This window comes from Lycium barbarum, chromosome 2 (genome assembly GCF_019175385.1).
Source record: "Lycium barbarum isolate Lr01 chromosome 2, ASM1917538v2, whole genome shotgun sequence".
In the NCBI taxonomy this organism is placed as follows: Eukaryota; Viridiplantae; Streptophyta; class Magnoliopsida; order Solanales; family Solanaceae; genus Lycium; species Lycium barbarum.
Window position 1 is genome coordinate 109203344 of NC_083338.1, and position 27057 is coordinate 109230400.

The 27057-nt window shown below is 41.8% G+C and overlaps 2 protein-coding genes across 2 annotated transcripts; one reads left to right on the forward strand and one right to left on the reverse strand.

The window, feature by feature from the left end:
- The first annotated feature begins 533 nt into the window (after positions 1–533).
- LOC132628734 (uncharacterized) lies at positions 534–2583 on the forward strand. The gene is made up of 2 exons (XM_060344498.1): positions 534–1070; positions 2494–2583. The coding sequence occupies exons 1-2, from the start codon at positions 534–536 to the stop codon at positions 2581–2583; spliced, it is 627 nt and encodes a 208-aa protein (XP_060200481.1).
- On the reverse strand, positions 1393–27057 carry LOC132626754 (beta-glucosidase-like SFR2, chloroplastic). The gene is made up of 11 exons (XM_060341736.1): positions 26671–27057; positions 21012–21354; positions 20675–20813; positions 6383–6549; positions 5870–6091; positions 4097–4265; positions 3759–3992; positions 3512–3661; positions 3317–3446; positions 2519–2777; positions 1393–1777 (listed from the first exon to the last, which is right to left on the reverse strand). The coding sequence occupies exons 1-10, from the start codon at positions 26846–26848 to the stop codon at positions 2584–2586; spliced, it is 1926 nt and encodes a 641-aa protein (XP_060197719.1). The 5' UTR covers positions 26849–27057; the 3' UTR covers positions 1393–1777; positions 2519–2583.

Below are 27057 nucleotides of genomic sequence, written 5' to 3' on the forward strand. Positions count from 1 at the left end.
TTCTCTTAAAAAATAGGTGATAAAATATGAGCAGCTATTTAGGCGAATTTAATATCAAAATTTAATTAATTCAATCTTGATAACTTTTAGCACTGAACTTATTGTTTATTTTTTTAATTATATTTTTCACATATATACTAAACTCTATATTAAAAGTATTGAGTTGGACTTATACCCACTGCACAAAGATTGTATCCATCCGTTGAGCACATAATTTCTTAACTTCAAAATAATGTGCGACGATGAAATCTCTGTTTAACAGTTCTAATTTGACTTCTACATCACTTAAATGATTATAAACAATGTTCTATTCTCTTATTTGCATCTTCTGCGAAAAATAGATTACAAGAAAATTCTTTTTCATGTTGCCTCAAACAAAAATCAGAGACTAATAAAAGTAATGGTCAGCGTATTACTTATTTGACCAATTCCATTTAAGCAAATTGGATAACTTCAACATGATCCAAGATTTTTTTTTTTTACCAAAGCAAGCTTGCTGGATTATTCAAAAGGTGTTGAAAGCTCAGAAGTACATGGAGGAGGCAGGATTGACTAAAGCCAACTTGATTCAAATGCCTTCTTTCTCCATCAAGAATGTGTACCACAAGATGTTGGGAACTCATACTAAAGTGGCTTGGAGGAAACTAATGTGTAACAACCCTGGATCTCCCAAATGGCTATTCATTCTGTTCCTAGTTATACACAAGAGACTCTATACCAAGGACAGACTGATTCGTTGGGGGATGCAACTTTGCCCTAAGTGCCCATTGTGTGAAAATGAACCTGAATGTATTGACCACTTATTTTTTCAATGCTCAGTGACTACAGCAGTCTGGAGTAAGATACTCCAATGGCAGGGCATTAGGAGGACTACTAGATCATGGTCCGAAGAACTACATTGGTGTGAAACGAGGAACACAGGCAAAGGGAGTGATGCTACTATATATAGGATGTCTCTAGCTGCAACTATTTATGAGCTATGGCTGGAGAGAAACCATAGAGCATTTCAAAGCAAAAGAAGAAGTGAGGTAGCAATTGTGAAGAAGATTATTCAAGAAGTATTTGTACGAGTAAGCATGTGTGCTAAGCTACAACAGTGTATGACTAGGCTCAATTCGTATCCTGTTTAGCTAGTAGATGGCTAGGAGTTAGGAAGTTGATTTGTCTCACTATACTGAGTCTGTCCAGATAGTGCATAAAGTATAGTTTTTTTTTTCCCCTTTGTTTGAGCTGTAAAGATCACTTTGGTAATAAAATGTGGATAGGTACCACAAAAAAACATGATCCAAGATTATGAAACCCACAAACAAAGCCAGGTGTACATCAGAAAACTGTTAAATCTTTTTTGTTTTCTACCATGCGGTATCATAAGCTTATGGTAACTAATCCAAATTCGAAAAGAAACAACTCAATTACGCACTAATACAAATGTCTGGTGAAACATTGAGGAAACATGGATGTATGCTTATTTAAGCACTACTGCACTGTTACCTTTATTCACACCATAATGGTGTGTTAAATATAACACTAGTAGTTCACTTATACATCACACCAAGTATCTACTAAATGGTGGAGCCAGCAGATCCTTCAAATTAGCATACAACAATTACTGTTCATTTACAGGATTCTCAAGGCAAACAGTGCCCTGAATAATGCACTGTCTGGTTCTCCCCCAAACCAAATATCAAATTGCAGTTGTCATTTCTCAATTTCCCAGTCAAAAATCTCACCGAGATTGATCCATTCAACTGTTTAATCGCATCTTAGCTTCCTACAACTGAATACAAAATTTCATCAGCAACTTAACGAGAAATACTTGATTGCCCAAAAAAAAAAAAAGTTAACCAAACTAATGGGGGAAGATACAGTAACAGAACCAGCAGAAAATGCAATAGTATATATTTAGTTCTAAGAAGCAAACTTCAAAATTGCATATAATTATAACAGGTTAAGCGGGCCACATATCAGCTATGGGATTTCTGTTGAATCAGATCTTTTGGAAAGCTTTTGGACCTAGCGAAAAGGGCTCTAAGCCTTCACACGGAAGCAAGTGCGAGAGAAGCAGAGCACGAAGCTACCGCTTCCCCTGATCGACTAAAATACAACAGTCGCAATCCATCATAACACCGCAACTTTTGAGATTGAAATACTTTACAATCAAAACCTAACTAGCTATGCAAGAATGGCTGCCATGAACTATAACTGCAAACTACTCTTAAATTTATTGATATCAAGTCTCATACATATTTCATCTCATTTCTATGTCCTCCATAAGATGGGCTCCTGGTTGTCAATGAATAGATAAATAAATAAAAGCAGAGTCTAATGCTCACAGGCTTCACAAAACCCTAGATAAAGAACAAATAACCTCCATCAAAATCTAGATCCCTAACAGATAGGCTTAAAATAGCAAAATATTTACATATATACTAAAATTTTCTACAAAAATAACAGCATTCTGCATGATCTTTTTATCTCCTAACCATTGCATAGGCGCAGCAGATGCTGAAAGGCATACCTTACTATGGCATCCAGTTTAGGATTCTCAAGGAGAATTCTTTAAATATTCTGAAGCAATTGTAACTAGATGTTAGCGGCGAGAGGCTCAAGAATCAGATCACTCTCTCTCTGAGTCTCTGCCTTCTTTTTAAGCGAGAAAGGATGCAGAAGACATCGTGCAAAACGGCTCAAGGGATCCTGTAAACCTTCCATCTCATAGTGCCCAAACCGCCAATCTCTTTTTATATAAGGTCGCCATATGGGCTCATCAAGGCCTCCTGAGAAAGGAACAGATAATCAGCAACAATTGGCTATTTATCATACCGCTAAAAATGGGAGGGCATAATCAATAACAGAATGTTACATTCCTTATCATTGAGGTCAGAAAGAAAGAATTTGATCCCTCATGCAGGTGCCATGCTTGTGGTAGTCTGCTAAGGTATTAAGGCAATCAAATTGCCATTTCCCTAAGCTAACCTCATTCACCAACCACAGCAAAAAGGCTAGAGAAAGGTCATTTACCATTTGTTTGTAGAATGCTCTCCAGCAAGAGTACATCACATGAGAGTTATTTATAGCTAGATCAACAGACAAATAGATAACTAAAGAGCAGTGGCACCAAATTAGCATCTGGAACAATCATGGCGTAACTTCTTTTAGATTTCAAATTGCAATATTTTTACTCTAGATCTATATTTGGCCCAAGTATCGCTTTAATCCATCTATTCAAGGGGATATGGATCAAAGTTTTGATTAAAATCTTGAATTGTCTGAAACCTGTATCAGGACAAAAGTAGGCATGACAATCCTGTATTACCTGCATACATTAAGCCATATTTATTCATTTTTCGATAGAATGGTCTCTTTTTGCCCTCTTTAGCAGCGGTTTGGAGCTCACGCCACACCTGTTCCCTGTCTTCTCCCGTTATTTTTCCAGATTCTACAACCTAAAAATCAAGATGTCAGCAAGATTATCAAGAAGAATAAGAAGAGGATATATCAGAAAGGACACCTTTGAAAACAAACTGTATGAAGGACGTGGAACGCGAGCAAGATTATTGGCACGATCAACTGCTACAAGTCCAAACTTGGGACCATACCCATCTGCCCATTCCCAGTTATCAGAAATCGTCCAAAACAAGTAACCAAGTACACGAACACCCTGGATATAATAAAAAATACAACTCCACGTTATCAATCAAATAAAGCTGGTGAAATCTTGGGATTTTATTAAAAGATAAAGTCCCAAGAGTTAAAACCTCTATCATGGCTGCATAAGTTGCAAGTAGATGTTCCAACAAGTATGGTTGTCTAATCAAGTCTGTTCCATCAGAAACACCATTTTCAGTGATTATAAAGGGAAGATCAAGATGTTTGTATCTTTCATTAAATTGGAGCAACACACGGAACAAGCCATCTGGATAGACACCACGCCCAGATTCGCTGTACTCATCTGTCTCCACTAGTTTCAATCCTGCACCACAAATGACTTCCTGCTCAAGTCAAAGAAGTGCAAAGTTTAATGTCAAAAGACAAGGCAATATAAAAGCAGAACAAAGAATGTTTCTATTTGAACTTCGTCCAGACACTCCAATACCTGTCCATAGTAATTGATTCCAATGTAATCCATCTTGTCGGAAATACTATCCAGAAAAGGAAAAAGGGTCATAGAGTTGGCGACTGAAACAGCAGCGATGTCAAAAAGTCCATATGGACGCATAAATGAGACATGGTGAGCTACTCCAACAATGGCACTCGCTGGTTTGCTGAGTAACACAAGTCCAGAACAATCAAAATAAATCAAGACTGAAAGAAGAACAAAAGAAAATATGAAAAATATTAGTAAATTGAAGTGTTTCAAATGATGACATGCACAAGGATGCGGCTAACATAAGTTCAACTATGCTGAAATAGGACTCAGTTTCCTAACGAAGTACCAAGGAGTAAATGAAGAAGCGATACCTCAGCTTTTTAGAAAGCATGTCGTTGCAACTCTAGGTATTCAAAAGAAATTCAAGTTTCCCACTGGTATTCTTTTGGAAGGTATGGACCGGCATGGTTTGTAAAAAGATATTATTTGAAGTAGGACAATATTGCTTTCAAGACAGAATATGCAACCTTGCCTATCCACTTGCTAAAACGCTTAGGATCATATCTGCCTGGAAATACCAGAAAGAACATTCACATAATTGTCAACAAAATGTCACTTCCCTTCAAATTGCGGACATAATAGCAGACTTCTCTGTCATGAAAATACATCACCTAAAGGCATCCCTAGAATTTGAACTGATGTTGCACCAACACTTGAGTAGTTCACTACTTCAGTTCTCACACGACTCCTGCCAACCCCTCTTATAGATCATATTCACTTTTAGGCTTCTAGCACAGTTCTCGAAGGCTCAGCACATATTTACTTTTTTTCTTTTCATTTCGGTTGCAGTGAATAAATGCTTGTAGAACAGTCATTGCACTAAACGGAAGAACTATTTTGCTAAACTGTACTTTTCATTAAGTATCTATAGTTGCTCGAAGAGTCACGCACATCCTTTTAGGTTTTTACTTTTCTCTTTTATTAGAAACGTGGTGTTCGGGCCAGTTTGCGCGCACCTCAACTGATGCCATGGGGGACCTGCTACCTTCCACCAGCACAGGTTCTAGGTAACTCTCTCCACCAAGGCTTGGACAAGGAAGGAAATCACCTAGTTCTGCTGGGACTTGAACCTGAGACCTCATAGTTCTCAACCCACTTCATTGATCACTAAGCCACACCCTTGGATGCAAGATTTTTACTTTTTATTGATAAGCTTTCCGCTGGGCCTATTTCTTTTGATGAAGTTACTGACCACGGTAATACAGTTAGGCGTTGCAGTATTCATATAGGTAAATATGTTTTCTGTCCTAAACTGCCATTTGGACAGTGAAGCCATGTCGGTGTTTTACACCAGATGGCCTGAATATTCATAATGGCAAATACTTGCTCGCATATCCTTCACCACAACATTATGGACTCCGCCTCCACACTCGCCCCCATATCATATTGATTTAGCTTTGTCCTAGGCACACTACCTGCTAGGCATGAGGGATAGCTTATAGCTGGTATATGGAGCTCTTTAATATAGTACTGTAGTACACGTCTCAATGGCCTCTTTCCAGTCTTACAAACTTCACTTTTTTGGATCAGTCCAATTTCACAATAATTCCTCTCCGGAAGAAAAAATAATAATAGTAGCAACAAACTAGAAAGCAGTAGGAAGAAGATTAATCAAATAACAAACTTGAATTCTCCAAAATGCCTTTAAACATGATGGAGAAATGAAAATCTCGTTGTACCATGGAATGAAAAGAGAAAAAACAAGGAGTAGCTGGAAACCTCTTTTCATGAATATAATCATACGCCTTTGAATGCGCAATTGCTATCCAGTTCATGGTCTGATTGAAGACACCTGTAGGTAAAGCAGAAGTAGCAACCTCCAGCATATCAGGATTACCACCAGGCCAGGCACCAGCACAGTAAGTGAGCATACAAAAGACATGAGGCTCGTTAAAAGTGATCCAATAGTCCACTATATCTGCAACGGAGTCAACAACGAGCCTGTAACATCGAATCACATATCCATTAGTTCACGGGAGAGTAGCACTTGCAAGCACATTACAGTGATTAAACATGAACTGCATAAAATTGTGCTGGTTGACGAAGTGCTTTACATGTAGCGTTCAAAATTGCTACCAAAAGATACATATATTGAGATAGTTGATTGGCAGACTAAGGAAATAGGAGTAAAGGACGAGTATCGACTATCTATAATTGAAGTTACGCTGCTGGGATAATTTTCTGATACATATGAGCTCGACCCTGGAGATCTAAAATTTCCTGTAGCCAAACCTGGTAAATTCCATGAAGTAGTCAACTGTCTTTTCCAGTTTCCAACCCCCATACTCTCCTGCCCACGGTGGTAGAGAGTGATGAAACAATGTCAGCATGACCTTCATACCATAGGAGTGGACCCTATTAATGATCCATTTATATCGCTCCAATGCTGCAAAATTGACCTATAGAATACATCAAGTAACTTAATACAGTAGGAGAATTTGAAACTATTCACCATGTTACTTTTGCGAGAATTGAAACAGGGAAGAGAAGATTGAGAGAAAAATTGTTCGTTATTCTTTCAAGCCATTGCAGTTTAAATAGTGTATCTACATGTTCCTTTTTTATTTATTGTTGTTATGGTGAAATCTACATGTTCTACGAAAGGAAAATTACATAATTGCAAGAAGTATCTCAAGTCACTGGTCCTAGGCTATATTTACAAGATCCTAGTAATATTCATAAGATTCTAACGCTCCCCCTCAAGCTGGATGTAAATCAAGTTGATCCTACGCTATATTGGCAAGATCCCAGGAGTACCAAGTTTGCTACATATATAATTTGTTATAGGACCGACAAGGGACTTGGATCAATTGACTTCACGAACTGGTGACAATGTCTCCAGAGAGTATCTTGTCTCTCACGAAATGACAATTTCTATGTGATTGGCCCTCTCATGAAACAGTGGATCTGATACAATATGAAGTACAACCTGATTATCACACACAAGTCCCATTTGACCAATCTCTCCAAATTCTAATTCTTTCCTTTGTTGTTTGATCCATATGAGTTCACATGTACCCAATGTCATAGCCTGGCATTATGATTCCGCACTCGATCTTAAAACTATATTTGTTACTTACTTTTTCAAAACACCAAATTTTCTCCAACTAGAACACAATATCCAGAGGTAGATCATCTGTCAGAGGGTGACCCTGCCCAATTTGCATATGTTTATCCAACAATAACCGTTTCTCTAGGGTAGAATTTAGGTATCAAATGGTGTAAGTAACTACATTCCAATGACTATCCCAAAGGAGAATCTAGGAACACCTTACCAACCTCATGTATCTTTCGGGATCTCAAAGAGGCTTCCCTGACTAACATTTAAAAATATTTATGAGTAATAAATTAAGGTTCTATTTTAACATGGACCTCGTAAAAGCTTAACCTTGGAATCTATTGGAGAATCAATAGGTCTATTATTGTTGTTTCCTCAAGAATATCAAGAGCATAAGTCCTTTGTGAAATGAAAATTCCACTTGATTTAGCAACCTCAACACCTAAGAAGTACCTCAATCGACCAAGATCCTTGGTCTAAAAGTGTTGAAAAAGGTCATGCTTCAGTTTGGTAGTTCCCTCTTCATCATTGTATGTGATGAATATATCATCAACATACACAAGCAAATACATGCACAAATCTGGAGGGGAATGATATTAGATCACAAACTGATCCGCTTCATTGCAAGTCATGCCAAATTCTTGAATAACTGTGTTGAATTTTTCCAAACCATGCTCGGGGAGAATGCTTCGGACCATGAAGTGATCGTCATAGCCTGCAGACTGTGTTACTAGACTCCCTTTGAACAACAAAACCCAGTGGTTGCTCCATATAAATTTTAAGGTCTAGATCCCCATGAAGAAAGATATTTTTAATGTCCAGCTGGTGAAGTGACCAATGACGAACTGCAACCATATATAGAAAAAGAGGGACTGAAGCAATCCACGGGAGAGAAAGTATTGTCATAGTCAAGTCTAAAAATATGTGTATAACCCTTGGCACCCAATCATGCCTTTAGCCGATCAATCGGTTCATCAGGGCCAACATCCGCTGTGTATATCATCGACAACTGATAATAGATTTATCCAGAGATAGAGGAACAAGATCAAAAGTATCACTAAGAGTATAAAGAACACATCTCCTCAATCATAACTTGTCGACAGCCTAGATGAGAAAGATTTTCACTTCTAATCTTAGGAAAAGAAACAAATGGCAGTGATGATACAAAGGCATAAAGAGCTAGTCAGAAACGATGATAACTTAGAGAGGCATAGTGTTACACCTCGGAACTTTCATTGCTGAGTGGTGAATGGACTAATGTAAGTTAAGGCGTGCATGAAGTCTCCATAAGTCAGAAGGGGTAATTGATAATCCTAATGAGGATTCCAAAGAAGTTAGAAGTAAGGAAGAACAGTTCGCCGAATGAACTCCGACGCAGTTCAGTGGAAGGGGAGTTCGACGGCCGTCCTTTGTACCGTCGAACCAGTCGACGCTCCGTCGATCGTGCCGTAAAGTGAAATGGGGTAGAGACCACTCGACGGAAGTATCGACGCTCCGTCGATCGTATCGACGGACCGTCCTTCACGCCGTCGAGTAAGAGGAAACGGCAGGATGCTCACTGGAAATTTGGTGATTTCGACGGGCAGATCGACGCCCCGTCGATCCAATCGACGCTCCGCCGATCGCACCGTACATCACAGTCGGGACTGATTCCACAAATTAATATAAGACCCTCATCCATTTTTATTTTATTTCATCCTTCACTCTCTTCTCTCCAAGGACTCTCTAGAACCTTCTCTACCATTCTCCCACAAGAAATCAAGGGAAAACCATGGTTAACTACACCAAATCCATGAAATCAAGTTTGTGAAACCCATTAAAAAGTGCATTCAACTCAAGAAAACTCAAGGGAAGTGAAGTAGGGTTTTGGTGTTACGGAGCAACTCCACTCAAGACTTGTTCAACCACTATCTAAGGTAAGTTTCATGACTTTCTCGTGATGATTTAAGTGTTGATGAGTTAAAACGCATGGTTTGAAGAAGAGTGTAGGAAATGGGTCATGGAAGGTGAATAGTGACATTGTTAGGTGAAGGTTGAAATGAATCAGAAATGTTGGTATGTTGAGATTATAAATACATTGTAAATGACATTTAGAACTTAGAATAAGTGTTGTACGAGAAGGAACGCGATAATGGACTTTGGTCATAGCTATGAAAATTGGGGTGAAATTGTGGAGTGTGGACAAAATAACTAAATGATGCTTATTGTTTTGATATTATGGTTGTTATTACGGATGTTGGAAGCTGATTTGGGGGGGGGGGGGGGGGGGGGGAGGTAGTCTAAATAAGGGAAATGCTGCCCTATTTCCTCTAAAATTTGTAACGCGTTCTCAATGTCGAGTGACTAACGTGAATGCAAACTCTCCCTTGAAGGTAGAGACGTGGCGCGAAAGGAAAACAAGTGAACTATAGCTTAGCTAAACGACAAAGGTATGTGAGGCTAGTCCCTTCCTTCTATGGCATGAATCTTATAGCATGATCTCCCTTCTCCTTCATGAATTCTTAAATATCGGAAGCTTATGATCCTAATTTGCTACACAAGGTAATGAGTTAGAGAACGTAAATGCTAAATGTTCATGACGTCATTCATTGTCTACACTCACCTTATGCCCTATTCCCTTCAAGGTGAGGCAGAATGTTAATGAGTGCTCCATAATGGTACCGGGGGATCACGACCTTACGTCACCCCGGTGAAGCATAGCTGTCCTTGAGTACTCTTGCATATATTATGATAATGAGCATATGATGATGATGATACACCGTACCTACATGGTCGGGCAGATACATACACCACTATAGTGGGCAGCTTACAGCCCGGACGCGGGAGGCCTGGACGCGGGCTATGATTATTACACCGACCCGATATGGGCAGGCAGTTTATGCATTATTACACCGATCCGATATGGACGGGCAGTTTATATATAAGTGTATATATGTATTTTTGTTATGCATACATGAGATGACGATGAGTATGAAAGTAAGCCAGCATACATTATGTCTTTGATATTCATGGTCGGTTACAGCTCTCTTTTATTTCATTGATGCCCCCCTATTTCCTTGTTGTATTGCTGTTGTTGTTCATGCCTCTCATACTCAGTACAATATTCGTACTGACGTCCGTTTTCTTTGGACGCTGTGTTCATGCCCACAGGTAGACAAGGAGGTGAGCCTGACCCGGACTCCTAGTAGCAGTCGGTGACTAAGAGCACTACATTGTTCGGAGGTGCCTATGATTATGTTTGATGTATATGTACATGCATGTTTTGGGCACGACGGGGTCCTGTCCCGTCCATATGTCTAGTACTCTAGTAGAGGCTCGTAGATACATATGTGTGGGTAGTATGGTCTCACAAGGTATGATTTTACGTATATGTATATTATAACTTCAATGCCCAAAAGGGCTTATGCATGAGAAACCACTTATGTTTTCAGAAGAAAGTTGTTTGATTGTAAATTGAGCAGGGTAGATAGTAACACGAGGGATGCTCGGTGGTTCGCCCCGGACATCCGTCACGGCCCCTAGTCGGGTCGTGACAAAAGTGGTATCAGAGCAGTTCGTCCTAGGAAGTGTTAACGAGCCGTGTCTAGTAGGGTCTTGTTTATGGTGTGTAGCGCGCCACGCTAATAAACAAGAGGCTACCGGACATTTAGGAAAAATGACCGTCCTTCTTCTTATAAGATCGTGCGATAGAGCCACGTATAAGTTTTGCCTTCCCTAATAGTGTGTTGTGATTTCAGAAATGCCGCCAAAGGGGAAAGCTACAGCCGCCCAGAAGGGCAAGACTACGACAAAGAAGCGGATAGAAAGAGGGCTTCCAGTGAATGTTGGCGAGGGCGAGTCGCAGAATGAGACTCCATCTAGCACTTCCTCCGCCCCGCCTAATGCAGAAGAGCAAGGGGGGGCTCCAGCCCCAATTCCTCCACCGGTTGCTGCGGGTCAACAAATGATTGAGGTCATTCAGTTATTGACCCAGTTGGTGGCCGCCCAGGCACAACGACAGAATGCGGGCCCGAATGATCGATCCGCCAGTACTAGAGCTCGTGATTTCATGACTTTGAACCCTCCGGTGTTCTTTGGGTCGAAGCCGGATGAGGATCCACAGGGCTTTATTGATGAAATACTGAGGCCATTGAGAATCATTCATGCTTCCGACACCGAGGAGTTGGCCTCTTATAGACTTCGGGACGTGGCAGTGTTATGGTACAACAACTGGGTGCTGTCAAGAGGAGAGAATGCGCCTCCGCCTGTATGGCAGGAATTTGTGGATGCTTTTATTCGTCACTACTTGCCGCCCGAGGTCCGCCGAGCTAGAGCGGACAAGTTCTTGAATTTGAAGCAAGGAAGCATGAGTGCTCGGGAGTATAGTCTGCAATTTAATTCCTTGGCCCGGTATGCTCCGACTATGGTGGCCGACATGGGGGATCGTGTGCATAGGTTTGTGAGTGGTTTGGGGCCACACTTATTCAAAGACTGTCTGACAGCCTCGTTGCAAGCAGGGATGGACATTGCCCGTATACAAGCTCATGCTCAGAATCTAGAAAGACAGCAACCTCCGCAGAGGGGTGACCGGGATGTTGATCGAAGGCAAAACAAGAGGGCTAGATCGATGGGAGCAAGCAGTGAATATAAAGGGGGATCAAGGCAAAATTATTCTGGTCACTCAGGCCAGTCGGCAACTAGTGCGCCTCCCAGGTTTTCAGATAGGGGTTTTGATCGTTCCTTTTGTTCAGGACAGGGCCAGAGTTCGAGGGCTTCAGGTTCTCAGTTCGGGGGTGATCACGGTCAGAGGAGGCCACCAGTGCCGCGGTGCAGCCAGTGCGGTAAACTGCACTCGGGATCGTGTTGCCAGGGTATAGATAGGTTGTTATGTTTGTGGACAGATGGGGCATCTGATGCGAGACTGTCCCTCAAGGTATGCTAAGGGTGGGATTCAGCCCACGGGATCAGTAGCTGGTTCTTCTTCAGTACGCCCGACAACACCCACTCCCCAGATTCCGACCGGTAGAGGTAGAGGCCGAGGGGGACCTCCTACTGCAGGTGCCACTCAGCCCCGTATGTATGCCTTAGCTGGACGACAAGATCTCGAGTCCTCCCCAGATGTGGTTACAGGTATATTGTCTATATTTTCTCGTGATGTATATGCGCTGATGGATCCGGGTTCTACCTTTTCTTATATTACGCCGTATGTTGCTGATTGTGTTGTGGTGAAACCCGAGTCGATTAAACCCTTTGAGGTACTCACTCCGGTTGGTGATCCTGTGATCGCGAGGCGAGTATATAAGGGCTGTGTTATCGTGATATGTGATCATCAGACTAAAGCTGACTTGGTTGAGTTGGAGATGATAGACTTCGATGTGATTATGGGCATGGATTGGCTAGCATCATGTTATGCTAATGTGGACTGCCGAATGAAAATGGTTCGATTTCAATTTCCGGGAGAACCCGTGCTTGAATGGAAGGGTAACACGGCGTCCCCAAGGGGTAGGTTTATTTCCTACCTAAAGGCGAGAAAGATGATAGCCAAGGGCTATATTTATCATTTAGTCCGAGTACATGACACCGAAGCAGAGGCGCCAACTTTTCAATCCGTTCCGGTGGTGAATGAGTTTCCCGATGTATTCCCAGATGAACTTCCAGGCCTTCCTCCAGAAAGGGAAGTTGATTTCGCCATTGATGTGTTGCCGGACACCAAGTCTATTTCTATCCCTCCTTATCGAATGGCGCCAGCAGAGTTGAAAGAGCTCAAAGCACAATTGAGGGATTTACTTAAGAAGGGGTTCATTAGCCCAGTTCCTCGCCGTGGGGAGCACCAGTCTTGTTCGTGAGAAAGAAAGATGGTTCTCTACGGATGTGTATTGATTACAGGCAATTGAATAAGGTGACAATAAAGAACAAGTATTCTCTTCCAAGGATTGACGATCTATTTGATCAGCTTCAAGGCGCCAAGTGGTTTTCCAAGATAGACTTGAGATCGGGCTATCACCAGGTGAGGGTTAAAGAAGAAGACATCCCCAAAACAACTTTCAGAACTAGATATGGCCACTATGAGTTCCGGGTGATGTCGTTTGGGCTGACTAATGCTCCGGCAGTATTCATGAATTTGATGAATGACGTATTCAGGCCGCTCCTGGACTTATTCGTGATAGTATTTATCGACGATGTTTTGGTGTATTCTCGCACAGAATCAGAACATGCAGATCATCTGTGCATTGTTCTTGGAATTCTTCGGACCCGAAAACTGTATGCAAAATTTTCGAAGTGTGAGTTTTGGTTGAATTCTGTGACATTTTTGGGCCATGTTATTTCAGATAATGGTATTCGGGTTGATACTCAGAAAATCGAAGCTGTGAAGAATTTGCCAAGGCCTACAACGCCTACGGAGGTCCGAAGCTTTCTGGGGTTGGCAGGTTATTATAGAAGATTTGTAGAGGGTTTCTCATCCATTTCTGCCCCATTGACGAAACTAACCCAGAAGTCAGCTAAATTTCAATGGAATGATGCTTGCGAGCGCAGCTTCCAAGAGTTGAAGGATAGATTGACCTCGGCCCCAGTCTTGACACTTCCAGAAGGGTCAGATGGTTATGTCGTGTATTGTGATGCTTCTGGCGTTGGGCTAGGATGCGTGTTGATGCAGCGCGGAAGGGTCATTGCTTATGCTTCGAGGCAGCTGCGAAAACATGAAAAGAACTACCCAACTCATGATCTCGAATTGGCTGCGGTCATTCATGCGTTGAAAATATGGAGGCACTATTTGTACGGTGTGCACGTTGATATCTACACAGATCACGCCTTCAGTACATCTTTAGACAGAAGGAGTTGAATCTGCGGCAGAGGCGGTGGTTAGAACTATTGAAAGACTACGATGTGAATATTCTATACCACCCCGGAAAAGCGAACGTAGTAGCCGATGCCCTTAGTCGCCAATCAATGGGCAGTCTATGTGAAGTCCCTCCGGAGAGGAGAAAAATGACCCGTGAGCTTCACCAATTAGCTAATCTTGGGGTACGCATAAGTGATTCCGGAAATGCAGGGATTAGTATCAGTAATTCCACAGTTTCATCCATGAATGTGGAAGTGAAAGAGCGTCATTATGAGGATCCTCAGCTGAGGCGGTACAGGGACACACTTCATGAAAAAGAGAGATCTCCATTTAAAACATCGATGGATAAAACTCTTAGATATCAAGGCAGGCTGTGTGTTCCGGACGTTGCAGGATTGCGCCAACGGATTCTGGAAGAAGCCCATTATTCCCGGTACTCCATCCACCCGGGCACAACAAAGATGTACCACGACCTTAAATTGATGTATTGGTGGGATTGCATGAAGAGAGACGTAGCAAAATTTGTAGCCCAATGCCCAAATTGCCAACAAGTAAAAGCCGAGCATCAGAAACCAGGGGGATTATTACAGGCAATGGAGATCCCTACGTGGAAATGGGAAGTGATTAACATGGACTTTATTGTGGGGTTACCCCGTTCCCGAGGTAAACATGATTCCATATGGGTAATTGTGGATAGATTAACAAAAGCAGCTCATTTTCTTCCAGTGAAAACCACGTATTCAGCAGAAGATTATGCCAGGTTGTATCTAAGGGAAATCGTGCGACTTCATGGTATTCCGTTAGCCATTATTACAGACAGGGGGCCGCAGTTCACAGCTAAGTTCTGGAAGTCTTTTCAAGAGGGCCTAGGTACCCAAATGAAGTTTAGCACGGCCTTTCATCTACAGACCGACGGGCACGCCGAGCGAACTATTCAGACCTTAGAGGATATGCTACGGGCATATGTGCTGGATTTTGGTGGTAGTTGGGATGAACATTTACCCCTCATCGAGTTTGCCTACAACAATAGCTACCATTCCAGTATCCAAATGGCTCCGTACGAAGCCCTATATGAGAGGAAATGTAGGTCCCCAATTGGATGGTTTGAAGTAGGGGAAGTGCAGTTAATAGGCCCGGAGTTGATCCAGCAAGCGGTAGAAAAAGTCAAGGCTATCCGAGATCGACTGTTAACAGCCCAGAGTCACCAGAAGTCTTATGCAGATAATCGCCGGCGAGATTTAGAATTCCAGGTTAATGATTGGGTGTTTCTGAAGGTATCGCCAATGAAAGGGGTGATGAGATTCGGCAAAAGGGGAAAATTGAGCCCCCGATACATTGGACCCTATAAAATCATCCGCAAGGTGGGTCATGTAGCCTATGAGTTGAATTTGCCTTCAGAGCTAGAATCCGTTCATCCAGTCTTTCACATCTCGATGCTTCGTAAGTGCATTGGAGATCCTATGAGGATTGTGTCGGTTGGTGATATCCAGGTGACGGAAAAGTTAGCGTATGAAGAAGTAACCGTTGCCATTTTAGACAGGCAAGTACGAACACTACGAAACAAAGAAGTGGCGTCAGTCAAGGTCTTATGGCGGAATATCAACAGAGAAGAGATGACTTGGGAAGCGGAAGAAAATATGAAGTCCAAGTACCCGCACTTATTCCAACTCCCAGTCGAGGCTCGTAATGAAACAACGGCAGAGTGAGGTATGTATACATTAAATGAAGCGTAATAATTATAGTATTTGAATACCCTTATTTTCATCATTACTCAAATGTCATATCCCTTGTCTTCAGAAGCCATTGTGGACTTTTCTTAAAGTTTAATTATGTTGTAGCCCTGTGAGGCATATTATTATGGGTTGCTGTGACAGGATGGTAGTGCCATATTACAGGGGAAACTCTGGCGAAATTTTTGTAGAATCCCGAGTAATCAACATTCGAGGACGAATGTTCCTAAAGGGGGGGGGGGGGGGGGGGGGGGAGAATGTTACACCTCGGAACTTTGATTGCTGAGTGGTGAATAGACTAATGTAAGTTAAGGCGTGCATGAAGTCTCCATAAGTCAGAAGGGGTAATTAATAATCCTAATTAGGATTCCAAAGAAGTTAGGAGTAAGGAAGAACAGTTCGCTGAATGAACTCCGACGCAGTTCAGTGGAAGGGGAGTTCGACGGCCATCCTTTGTACCGTCGAACCAGTCGACGCTCCGTCGATCATGCCGTAAAGTGAAATGGGGTAGAGACCACTCGACGAAAGTATCGACGCTCCGTCGATCGTATCGACGGACCGTCCTTCACGCCGTCGAGTAAGAGGAAACGGCAGGATGCTCACTGGAAATTTGGTGATTTCAACGGGCAGATCGACGCCCCGTCGATCCAATCGACGCTCCGCCGATCGCACCGTACATCACAGTCGGGACTGATTCCACAAATTAATATAAGACCCTCATCCATTTTTATTTTATTTCATCCTTCACTCTCTTCTCTCCAAGGACTCTCTAGAACCTTCTCTACTATTCTCCCACAAGAAATCAAGGGAAAACCATGGTTAACTACACCAAATCCATGAAATCAAGTTTGTGAAACCCATTAAAAAGTGCATTCAACTCAAGAAAACTCAAGGGAAGTGAAGTAGGGTTTTGGTGTTAAAGGAGAAACTCCACTCAAGACTTGTTCAACCACTATCTAAGGTAAGTTTCATGACTTTCTCGTGATGATTTAAGTGTTGATGAGTTAAAACGCATGGATTGAAGAAGAGTGTAGGAAATGGGTCATGGAAGGTGAATAGTGACATTGTTAGGTGAAGGTTGAAATGAATCAGAAATGTTGGTATGTTGAGATTATAAATACATTGTAAATGACATTTAGAACTTAGAATAAGTGTTGTACGAGAAGGAACGCGATAATGGACTTTGGTCATAGCTATGAAAATTGGGGTGAAATTGTGGAGTGTGGACAAAATAACTAAATGATGCTTATTGTTTTGATATTATGGTTGTTATTACGGATGTTGGAAGCTGATATGGGGGGGGGGGGGGGGGGGGGGAGGTAGTCTAAATAAGGGAAATGCTGCCCTATTTCCTCTAAAATTTGTAACGCGTTCTCAATGTCGAGTGACTAACGTGAATGCAAACTCTCCCTTGAAGGTAGAGACGTGGCGCGAAAGGAAAACAAGTGAACTATAGCTTAGCTAAACGACAAAGGTATGTGAGGCTAGTCCCTTCCTTCTATGGCATGAATCTTATAGCATGATCTCCCTTCTCCTTCATGAATTCTTAAATATCGGAAGCTTATGATCCTAATTTGCTACACAAGGTAATGAGTTAGAGAACGTAAATGCTAAATGTTCATGACGTCATTCATTGTCTACACTCACCTTATGCCCTATTCCCTTCAAGGTGAGGCAGAATGTTAATGAGTGCTCCATAATGGTACCGGGGGATCACGACCTTACGTCACCCCGGTGAAGCATAGCTGTCCTTGAGTACTCTTGCATATATTATGATAATGAGCATATGATGATGATGATACACCGTACCTACATGGTCGGGCAGATACATACACCACTATAGTGGGCAGCTTACAGCCCGGACGCGGGAGGCCTGGATGCGGGCTATGATTATTACACCGACCCGATATGGGCAGGCAGTTTATGCATTATTACACCGATCCGATATGGACGGGCAGTTTATATATAAGTGTATATATGTATTTTTGTTATGCATACATGAGATGACGATGAGTATGAAAGTAAGCCAGCATACATTATGTCTTTGATATTCATGGTCGGTTACAGCTCTCTTTTATTTCATTGATGCCCCCCTATTTCCTTGTTGTATTGCTGTTGTTGTTCATGCCTCTCATACTCAGTACAATATTCGTACTGACGTCCGTTTTCTTTGGACGCTGTGTTCATGCCCACAGGTAGACAAGGAGGTGAGCCTGACCCGGACTCCTAGTAGCAGTCGGTGACTAAGAGCACTACATTGTTCGGAGGTGCCTATGATTATGTTTGATGTATATGTACATGCATGTTTTGGGCACGACGAGGTCCTGTCCCGTCCATATGTCTAGTACTCTAGTAGAGGCTCGTAGATACATATGTGTGGGTAGTATGGTCTCACAAGGTATGATTTTACGTATATGTATATTATAACTTCAATGCCCAAAAGGGCTTATGCATGAGAAACCACTTATGTTTTCAGAAGAAAGTTGTTTGATTGTAAATTGAGCAGGGTTGATAGTAACACGAGGGATGCTCGGTGGTTCGCCCCGGACATCCGTCACGGCCCCTAGTCGGGTCGTGACACATAGTTAGGATTAGGGTTACGAGTAGAATGATACCTTTCCGAGTCGCAATAGGACTTTGTGGAGACAAGTTAAAAACAGGCAAGTAATTAGGTGTCGGGAATGAATCATCTGGACCGGATGAAGGGCGCAGACTAAGTTGCTCGGACTCGGGTGTGGATATCCGATACTGATGCGGACCCGAGGGTCGAATTCGGAAAAACCTAAATTTTATGATTCGGGGGTACGAATCCAGGTATATTCGACTAAAAAGGTTCAAAATTATAAAAATAGAACTATAAAGATATTCTAAATTTTGAGAGATTCTGTGGAGAACTTACATGTATGTCGCAGAATTCAATCTTTCATTCTCCAAGATGTGCGTTAAAAAACATAAATTGATTGTCAAAGATCACCATGCTAATAATCATGTTGTCAAAGGCGCGCTTAAAGCGCACTTAAGCCCTGAAGCGACGCTCAAAACATGTTGAGCGCTTCGCCTCGCTTTATGTGTGCTTCAGTGTCATCATCAAGGCTCTAAGACATACTTTTCCTTGCCAATGATTCTCTCTTGAAGGGCCGACACTAGATAATTCATATTTCACTTTATCATAATGTTTTTACAATTCCTTTGTCCATATATTTGTTATTCATGTTTTCTCAAAAAATAATATTTGTTATTCATGCTCATTATTATTAGTCTTGGACTAAACATATATAGTTTTGTATTTTTTGCACAATTGCGCCTTTTATCATTAAAGCCCACGCTTTATTTGTGCTTTGCGCTTAAAGCCCCTGCTGATCGTAGAGCTTTTTTGCGCTTTTTGCTTTTGATAACACTGCTAATAATTAATTTAGAAATTATCTTTTTTGTCTATGAGAAAGCAAACATTTATAAATAGAAAATATTGACTAAGAGGAAAAGCAAAAAAAATAACAATTGAAGGGATGTCATTTCCCATGTCTTAAATTTGTTTTATCTTTTATTTTGAGAAATCAAAATCCCAATTTTCCCCCCAAATTTGTCTATGGACTCTAGTCAAAGTATCCGATGTGGATTGACCAAATCCCACGCGAAGCCCCCATCGCACCCACACCCGGGTCGTGTTGACACGATTCGGCAGCAAAAATGAAGAGTCTGCGCAACTTACGGCGTAGATGATGATTATAGGTCAAGACTCAAGAGTGGTGGAGTAGTTGAAGGTGGAGCTGGAGGAGATAGAGTTGTGAGGGGAAATGAAGGAGAGAGAATGACAAAATCGCCAAAGGACGGAACTGGTAAACCCTCAGAAATACCTAGGTGTTCAGAAAAAGAGGGTGCAAAGTAGCGTTGACTGTATCGTTCTGTATAATAACCAATAAGTTTACCCCAAATACCCTTAATTGTTGTAATATTAGATTTATCAACAAATACTAAAAAAATAATTTAAGACATCTTCATTTCCTAATTTATCACCAAGTATGCCTTGTAAATATTTTAAGCAAGTAAATTCATGCAACTCCTTATGAAATTAATTTAAAAAATAAAAATAAATGGTTAACCAAAATCAGCAAAAACAAAAGTCTTGGCATCAAGGAAATGGAGATGGATCATGATAAAAGGGATAGAAAGCAACAGGTTGCAGTAAACGAACCAAAAATCTAAGGTGGAGATGTCAAATAGGTAAAGAGTGGAGTAGAGTAAAATAATAGGGTAAAGAGAAATATAGGACTATGAAATAATAAGTAAGGGTATAGTAGGAAGAGAAATGACATAATATCCCACCACACTAATCGTTACATAAAATGGGCCTTTCATCATTACATAGCAACGGATTTAAAAATACAATGTAATAAATTTAAGTAACAATCAAAACAAACATTGTATTTAAAATAATGATACAATGCAATACAATGGGTAACAACCATCCAAACAAGCACGTAAATGGGGAAACATGTGAGGGCTATTCCCAATCTAGGTTTTCTAAAAAGAGAAAAGGTTTTATTGAAATTTGAAAAGATACCACTATATCCACATGAATTTTGGTGTAATTACTTTGGGTAGTCGATATGGTTTCTTTAGGTAGAGACTAATTTGAAACCTGAACAGAAAAGGCGGGTAAGAAATTTGGAACTGAAACGAACTTCACAACTCTTTGAGATATAATTACAAATTAGCCTGAAACTAGTGATACTTTGCACAGGTGACGTACTCGAACCCATTTGGGACGTCTTAAACGGGATGATGTTAGTAATACAGAAGTAGGTTTTACAAAGTTGTAGAAATTAAGGTGTCAGCATGATTTGTAAGAATTGTTACATACAGGATAAAATAATAATATTGAAGCAGACAAATGAATTTCATTGTTAATTTCTTACAGTTTCTTTCAGTCCACTGAGTGGCTCTTCAGGCATGATCCTGGACCAATCTACTCCCATTCGAAAGACTTGCACGCCGGTATCTCTAGCTAATTTCAATTCAGTGTCAGGATCAGACCAAAACCTTAGCCTTTCCTCCCTAACACAATCCCAAACATTCAACAAGTCAAAGCAAATAAAGTGTAATGGGAGTGTTATATTTAGTATCAGGTTATCTAGAGTTCGCAGGTTCAGAGAGCAAAGCTTTACCAGTTTAATTTAGTTAGAATTTAGCATGTTATGCAGCATAAGTTCTGAGACTTCAATTAAAATGTTTAATCAAATCCATAAAACTTACGGGTGTGGGACATTATGCCAGGCAGCAACATTGTGATGAGATTGCTCAGTTGGAGTTGACTCTTCCACTTCTATGTACTTCTCAAATCCTCTTATTTGTGCCTCAATGGCTATCTTAAGGGACTTTTTCCTCTTTATGGTCTTGGTAGCTTCTCCCTGAGGTAATGGAGCTTGCTGAGATCCACCATCACCTGCAGCAGAGCCCATAATAGCATCTGCTGGTTGAGGTTGCTGGTGTTCATCTGATTCTGTATTTTCGGCAAATTGGAGCCAGGCATCATCAAGCCTGTCTTCAACATGTGCAGGTGCTGTAGCCAATCCAAAAAAGAATCCTTGCTCCCCTTCTAGAAAGTATTGCAAACGGGTCAAACCACGTACTCACACATATACAGATATTCGATAACTATGTCAATTTCTTGTGGACAACCATATGCATCTATGCGAAGGCATGAACCGCATAAATGCTGAGAGAGTCGTATAAGAAAAGAGAGTTACTTACAACAGTAAACTCCATGATACTCCCTTCCGTATGACACTCCCTTCCGTTCAAAAAGAGTTTCCACTTATATCAACCATCCAAAAATGGAATAACTTCCATGTCTATTTATGAAAATATTTACGCCACCTAGCCTACACTTTGTGTATAAGCACCCTTTAGCCCATATTTGTGTATAAACACCTTTTAGAAACTATTATACACTTTATACAAGGTTGATACATTATGTATAATGCTTTTTCGCCAGGTATAATGTTGTATAATATTGTACATTGGGCTACGTGGTGTGAATATTTTTAAAAGCTGTATATCCCTTCAATATATATGGGGAACTTTTTCTACTTTAGCCGTTCTAAAAGGCTTAACTCCATTCCATTTATTATCTTCAAGTAACTACTCAAATTTTGAACTTCCACCTAATATTTTGAGATAATGTAAAAAACACACCTTAATTATCACTGTTTCGCAAGTTTCAACTGTCACTATCTATGTATTAAATCACACCTAGACCAACTATCTGTTGTTCTGTTGTTCCCTTTTCCTACCTGAACTATCACCGTCTATAAAACACACCTAATTGAGTAGATTGTGATAGTTCAGGTAGGAAAAGGGAACAACTGATAAATGGTGCGTGAAATTCGCGAAAGAATGATAGTTCAAGTAGAAAAAGGGAACAACGGATAATTGGTGTGTGACGCTAGCGAAAGAATGATAGTTCAAGTGTTTTTGGCCATTAACTCTAATATTTTCTCCATTGAACTAAGCTTTTAACCAAATTCCTTGCATAACAACTTATTGTATCACGCGGTAAACTCCATGTTCAATCACAGACTTTCATAAAATGCTTCTGTCCCAATTTATGTGGCACTGTTGAAATTGGGCGAGGGTTAGGAGGGGTAAGTGGGTTAAAGGAGCGTCTAGGTTGAGAGTAGGATCTTGGAACATTAGAACGTTAACGGGGAAGTCCATAGAGCTAGTTAAGATTCTTAAGAGGAGGAAGATTAATATAGCTTGTATCCAAGAGACCAAATGGGTAGGTCCTAAAGCTAAGGAGGTAGACCGGTATAAGCTGTGGTTCTCTGGTAGGTCGAAGTATAGAAATGGGGTGGGCATTTTAGTAGATAGTGAATTAAGGGATCAGGTGGTAGAGGTTAGGAGAGTCACTGATAGGATGATGTCGATTAAGGTGGTCGTTGAAGGACTCACTTTGAACATTATTAGTGTATATGCGCCGCAAGCGGGCTTAGGCGACGAGGAGAAGAGGCGCTTTTGGGAGGATTTGGACGAATTAGTGGGAGGCATACCGCCTACTGAGAAGCTATTCGTGGGAGGTGATTTCAATGGACATATCGGACCTATTTCGGGAGGTTATGATGATGTGCATGGAGGCTTTGGCTTCGGGGACAGGAATGGAGGAGGAGTCTCACTTTTGGATTTTGCAAGAGCTTTTGGGTTGGTGATAGCCAATTCGAGTTTTCCAAAGAAGGAGGAACACTTGGTAACCTTCCGTAGTTCGGTGGCTAAGACTCAAATAGACTTTTTACTCCTTAGGAAGGATGATAAAGGTTTGTGCAAGGATTGTAAGGTCATTCCGAGCGAATATCTTACAACCCGACATAAGCTCTTGGTGATGGATTTAGCGATCAAGATGACGAGGAAGAAGAGGGTCGTGGAGGACCGACCTAGGATCAGATGGGGGAGTTTGACCACTATTAGTGCTCTGGAGATGGGAGAGAAATTGAAGGATATGGGGGCCTGGGATAGTAGTGGGGATGCGACCGGTATGTGGGATAAGACGGCTAGTTGCATTAGGGTGGTAGCAAGGGAAGTGTTGGGGGTCTCGACAGGTAGTCGTGGTCAGCATCGAGGGGACTGGTGGTGGAATGGAGAAGTTCAAGGGAAGGTGGAAGCAAAGAAGGTGGCATATGCGAAGTTGATAGAAAGCAAGGATGAGGTGGAGAAGTGGACGAATACAGAACTTTATAAGATGGCGAGGAAGGAGGCGAAGTTGGCGGTTTCGACGGCAAAAACGGCAGCTTTTGAACGCATGTATGCTGAACTAGAAGAGAAAGGAGGGGACCAGAAATTGTTCAGGCTAGCCAAGGCGAGGGAGAGAAAGGCACGTGATGTGGATCAAGTAAAATGCATCAAGGACGAGCATGGAAAAATATTGCTAGAGGAGACTCTCATTAGACGGAGATGGCATTCATACTTCTCCAAACTCTTGAATGAAGAAGGGGACAGAGACATTGTGTTGGGTGATTTAGAACATACAGGAAGGCGTCGCGATTTTGGCTATTGCAGGAGTATTAAGGTTGACGAGGTTAAGGGTGCTGTTCGTAGGATGCGCAGGGGAAGAGCGACCGGACCTGACGAGATTCCGGGGGAATTCTGGAAGAGCGCGGGCCCGGCAGGTTTGGAGTAGCTGACTAGGTTGTTTAATGTCATCTTTAAGACGACATTGATGCCCGAAGAATGGAGGGCGAGTGTAATGATCCCTCTATACAAGAATAAGGGAGATATCCAGAGTTGCAACAACTATAGAGGTATCAAGCTGCTAAGCCATACTATGAAAGTGTGGGAAAGGGTGGTGGAGATGAGGGTGAGGAGAGGTGTGTCTAATTCAGAAAACCAGTTCGGATTCATGCCGGGACGTTCAACTACAGAAGCCATCCATCTTATGAGAAGGTTGGTGGAGCAGTATAGGGAGAGGAAGAGGGACTTATACATAGTATTCATCGACCTAGAAAAAGGCTTATGACAAAGTTCCAAAACAGATCCTATGGAAATGCTTGGAGGCTAAAAGTGTACCTGTGGCGTACATTAGGGTGATCAAGGACATGTATGAGGGAGCCAAAACCAGGGTGAGGACAGTAGGAGGAGACTCAGAGCACTTTCCAGTTGTGATGGGGTTGCATCAAGGATCAGCTCTTAGTCCGTTTTTATTTGCCTTGGTGATGGATGGATTGACACGGCAAATTCAAGGTGAGGTGCCATGGTGTATGCTTTTCGCAGACGACATAGTCCTGATTGACGAGACTCGTAGCGGAGTTAATGCTAAGCTGGAGTGTTGGAGACATACTCTGGAGTCTAAAGGGTTTAAGCTGAGTAGGACCAAGACAGAGTACTTGGAGTGTAAGTTCAGTGAAGCACCTCAGGAGGCTGACTTGGAAGTAAGACTTGGTACCCAGGCCATCCAGAAGAAAAGTAGTTTCAAGTACCTTGGGTCTATTGTGCAAGGCAGCGGGGAGATTGACGATGATGTCACACATCGTATTGGGGCAGGGTGGATGAAATGGAGGCTTGCTTCCGGAGTGCTATGTGACAAGAAGGTGCCACCAAAACTTAAGGGCAAGTTCTACAACGTGGTGGTTAGACCGACTATGCTGTATGGGGCAGAGTGTTGGCCAGTTAAGATCTCTCACGTTCAAAAGATGAAAGTTGCCGAGATGAGAATGTTGAGATGGATGTGTGGCCACACCAGGAGTGACAGGATTAGGAAATGAGGATATTCGGGATAAGGTAGGGGTGGCCTCGGTGGAAGACAAGATGCGAGAAGCGAGATTGAGATGGTTTGGGCATGTGAAGAGGAGAGACACAGATGCCCCAGTGCGGAGGTGTGAGAGGTTGGCCATGGATGGTTTCAGACGAGGTAGGGGTAGGCCAAAGAAGTATTGGGGAGAGGTAATTAGACACGACATGACGCAACTACAGCTTACCGAGGACATGACCTTAGATAGGACGGTTTGGAGGACCCAAATTAGGGTAGAAGGCTAGTAGATAGTCCCGTTATCCGTTCTTATTAGTAGTCGCATTATTGCAATATAATTTCTTGTGCTCCGATTTCTGTTATTATCTGTTATTTCCTGTGCTTTGATTATACTGTGTTATCTGCTCCGATTTCTGCTATTATCTGTTATTTTCTGTGCTTTGATTATCCTGCGTTATCTGTGTCGCTTGCATTATTTCATTTCCATATCGCTTTGAATCTCTTATCCGAATCTCTTAACCTTATCTGACTTCTTTTTATGCTTTTATTGAGCCGGGGGTCTTTCGGAAACAGCCGTCCTACCTTGGTAGGAGTAAGGTCTGCGTACACTCTACCCTCCCTAGACCCCACGATGTGGGATTTCACTGGGTTGTTGTTGTTGTTGTTGTTCAAATTTCAAAATCCTAAACTTTGACTCTTTAACCCCCTGTTTGGATGGTGGTTTCCCGTGGTTCATTAATGTATGGTTTTCTATGAAACCATGTTTGTTTTCATTGTTCTTAAAATTATGTGGTATGGTGTTGTAAACCCGTGGTTCATCCCATAGTTATATAACCATAAAAAGTCCCAATTTTTGTAGCCACGGATTTAGTAATTTTCCATGGTTACGTATTTCATTTCTCCATTATACTCCACCATCCACCCCACCCCCACCCTACCACTCACCCCTACCCACCCCTGTCACTCACCCCAACCACACCCCACCCCCTCCCTACCACCCACCCCTACCCCTAACTACCCAACTCCTCTGCCACCTACACCTACCACCCCAACCACCACCCACTACCCCTCACAACCTCCCAACCTCACCCCACAACCACTCACCTCCACCCTCATCCCACACCACCCACCCTTCCACTACCCTCACCCACTACCCCTCACCACCACCCAACCCCATTCCCACAACCACTCACCCCCACCCTACACCCACTACCCCCACCCTCATCCCACAACCTCCCACCCCTCTACCACCCCACCCACTACTTACTTATTTTTTAAAGTTCCTATTTTATTCTTTACCTGAGTTTTATTAATATATATAAACTAATTTCTAATTAAGAGTTAAGGATATTTTAGTAAAGTTACAAGTTATTATACAGTATCATATAGTCAAACCAAACAATACAAATGTTATTAAACCATAACAAACATACAGTCTATTGTTCATTAGTACAATACAACACCATACTGTACATTAATGAACCACGGGAAACAACCAGCCAAACAGAGAGTAAGATTTTTGAAAGTACTATAAATCACAATAATTAACAACTTAATATTTAGAAGGCATATAAAATAATTCTGGTGAAAGAAAAACTTGAAATTCCAACTGTGCACCACATAAATTGGAAGGGAAGGAGTAAAATGAAACAGATAGAGTCTGAGTGTTGTTACCATCGGGATTGAGATTGAAGTCAGCAAGAACATCAGCGGAGTCGTTTATAGGAGTGCGGAAAGGCTTGAGGTTCTTTTTGCGGTAGACTGAGAATGAAAATGCATTGGCCGCAACGGCGACCGTAACTAGCACTCCAGCCAGCTTAGTCGCCGCCGTCAACAGAGCTATTACTGACATTCTTTAGTGTGGATAGCGCCCTCCCTCGCCAGCCAGTACAAATTTAGTGCCGTGGACCATTATGCTTCCTTTAAATTTGGAGTCTATAAGCCACGCTGATTATGAACCGCTCATTTGCACTTTTGCCTTTATTTGTGAATTTTTGATAACCGTTATGTCACGCACTTGCTGCTGGACTAATTTCCTGGGATACTTGACAACTCCTGTGA

Coding starts and splice junctions, on each gene's coding strand:
- LOC132628734 (XM_060344498.1), top strand. CDS start 534: ATGGAGGAGGCAGGATTGACTAAAGCCAACTTGATTCAAATGCCTTCT. Junction 1,071..2,493: donor TTCAAGAAGTATTTGTACGA/GTAAGCATGTGT, acceptor ACCATTGCATAG/GCGCAGCAGATGCTGAAAGG.
- LOC132626754 (XM_060341736.1), bottom strand. CDS start 26,848: ATGTCAGTAATAGCTCTGTTGACGGCGGCGACTAAGCTGGCTGGAGTG. Junction 3,447..3,511: donor CATACAGTTTGTTTTCAAAG/GTGTCCTTTCTG, acceptor CTTGATTTTTAG/GTTGTAGAATCTGGAAAAAT. Junction 2,778..3,316: donor ATATGGCTTAATGTATGCAG/GTAATACAGGAT, acceptor TTCCTTTCTCAG/GAGGCCTTGATGAGCCCATA.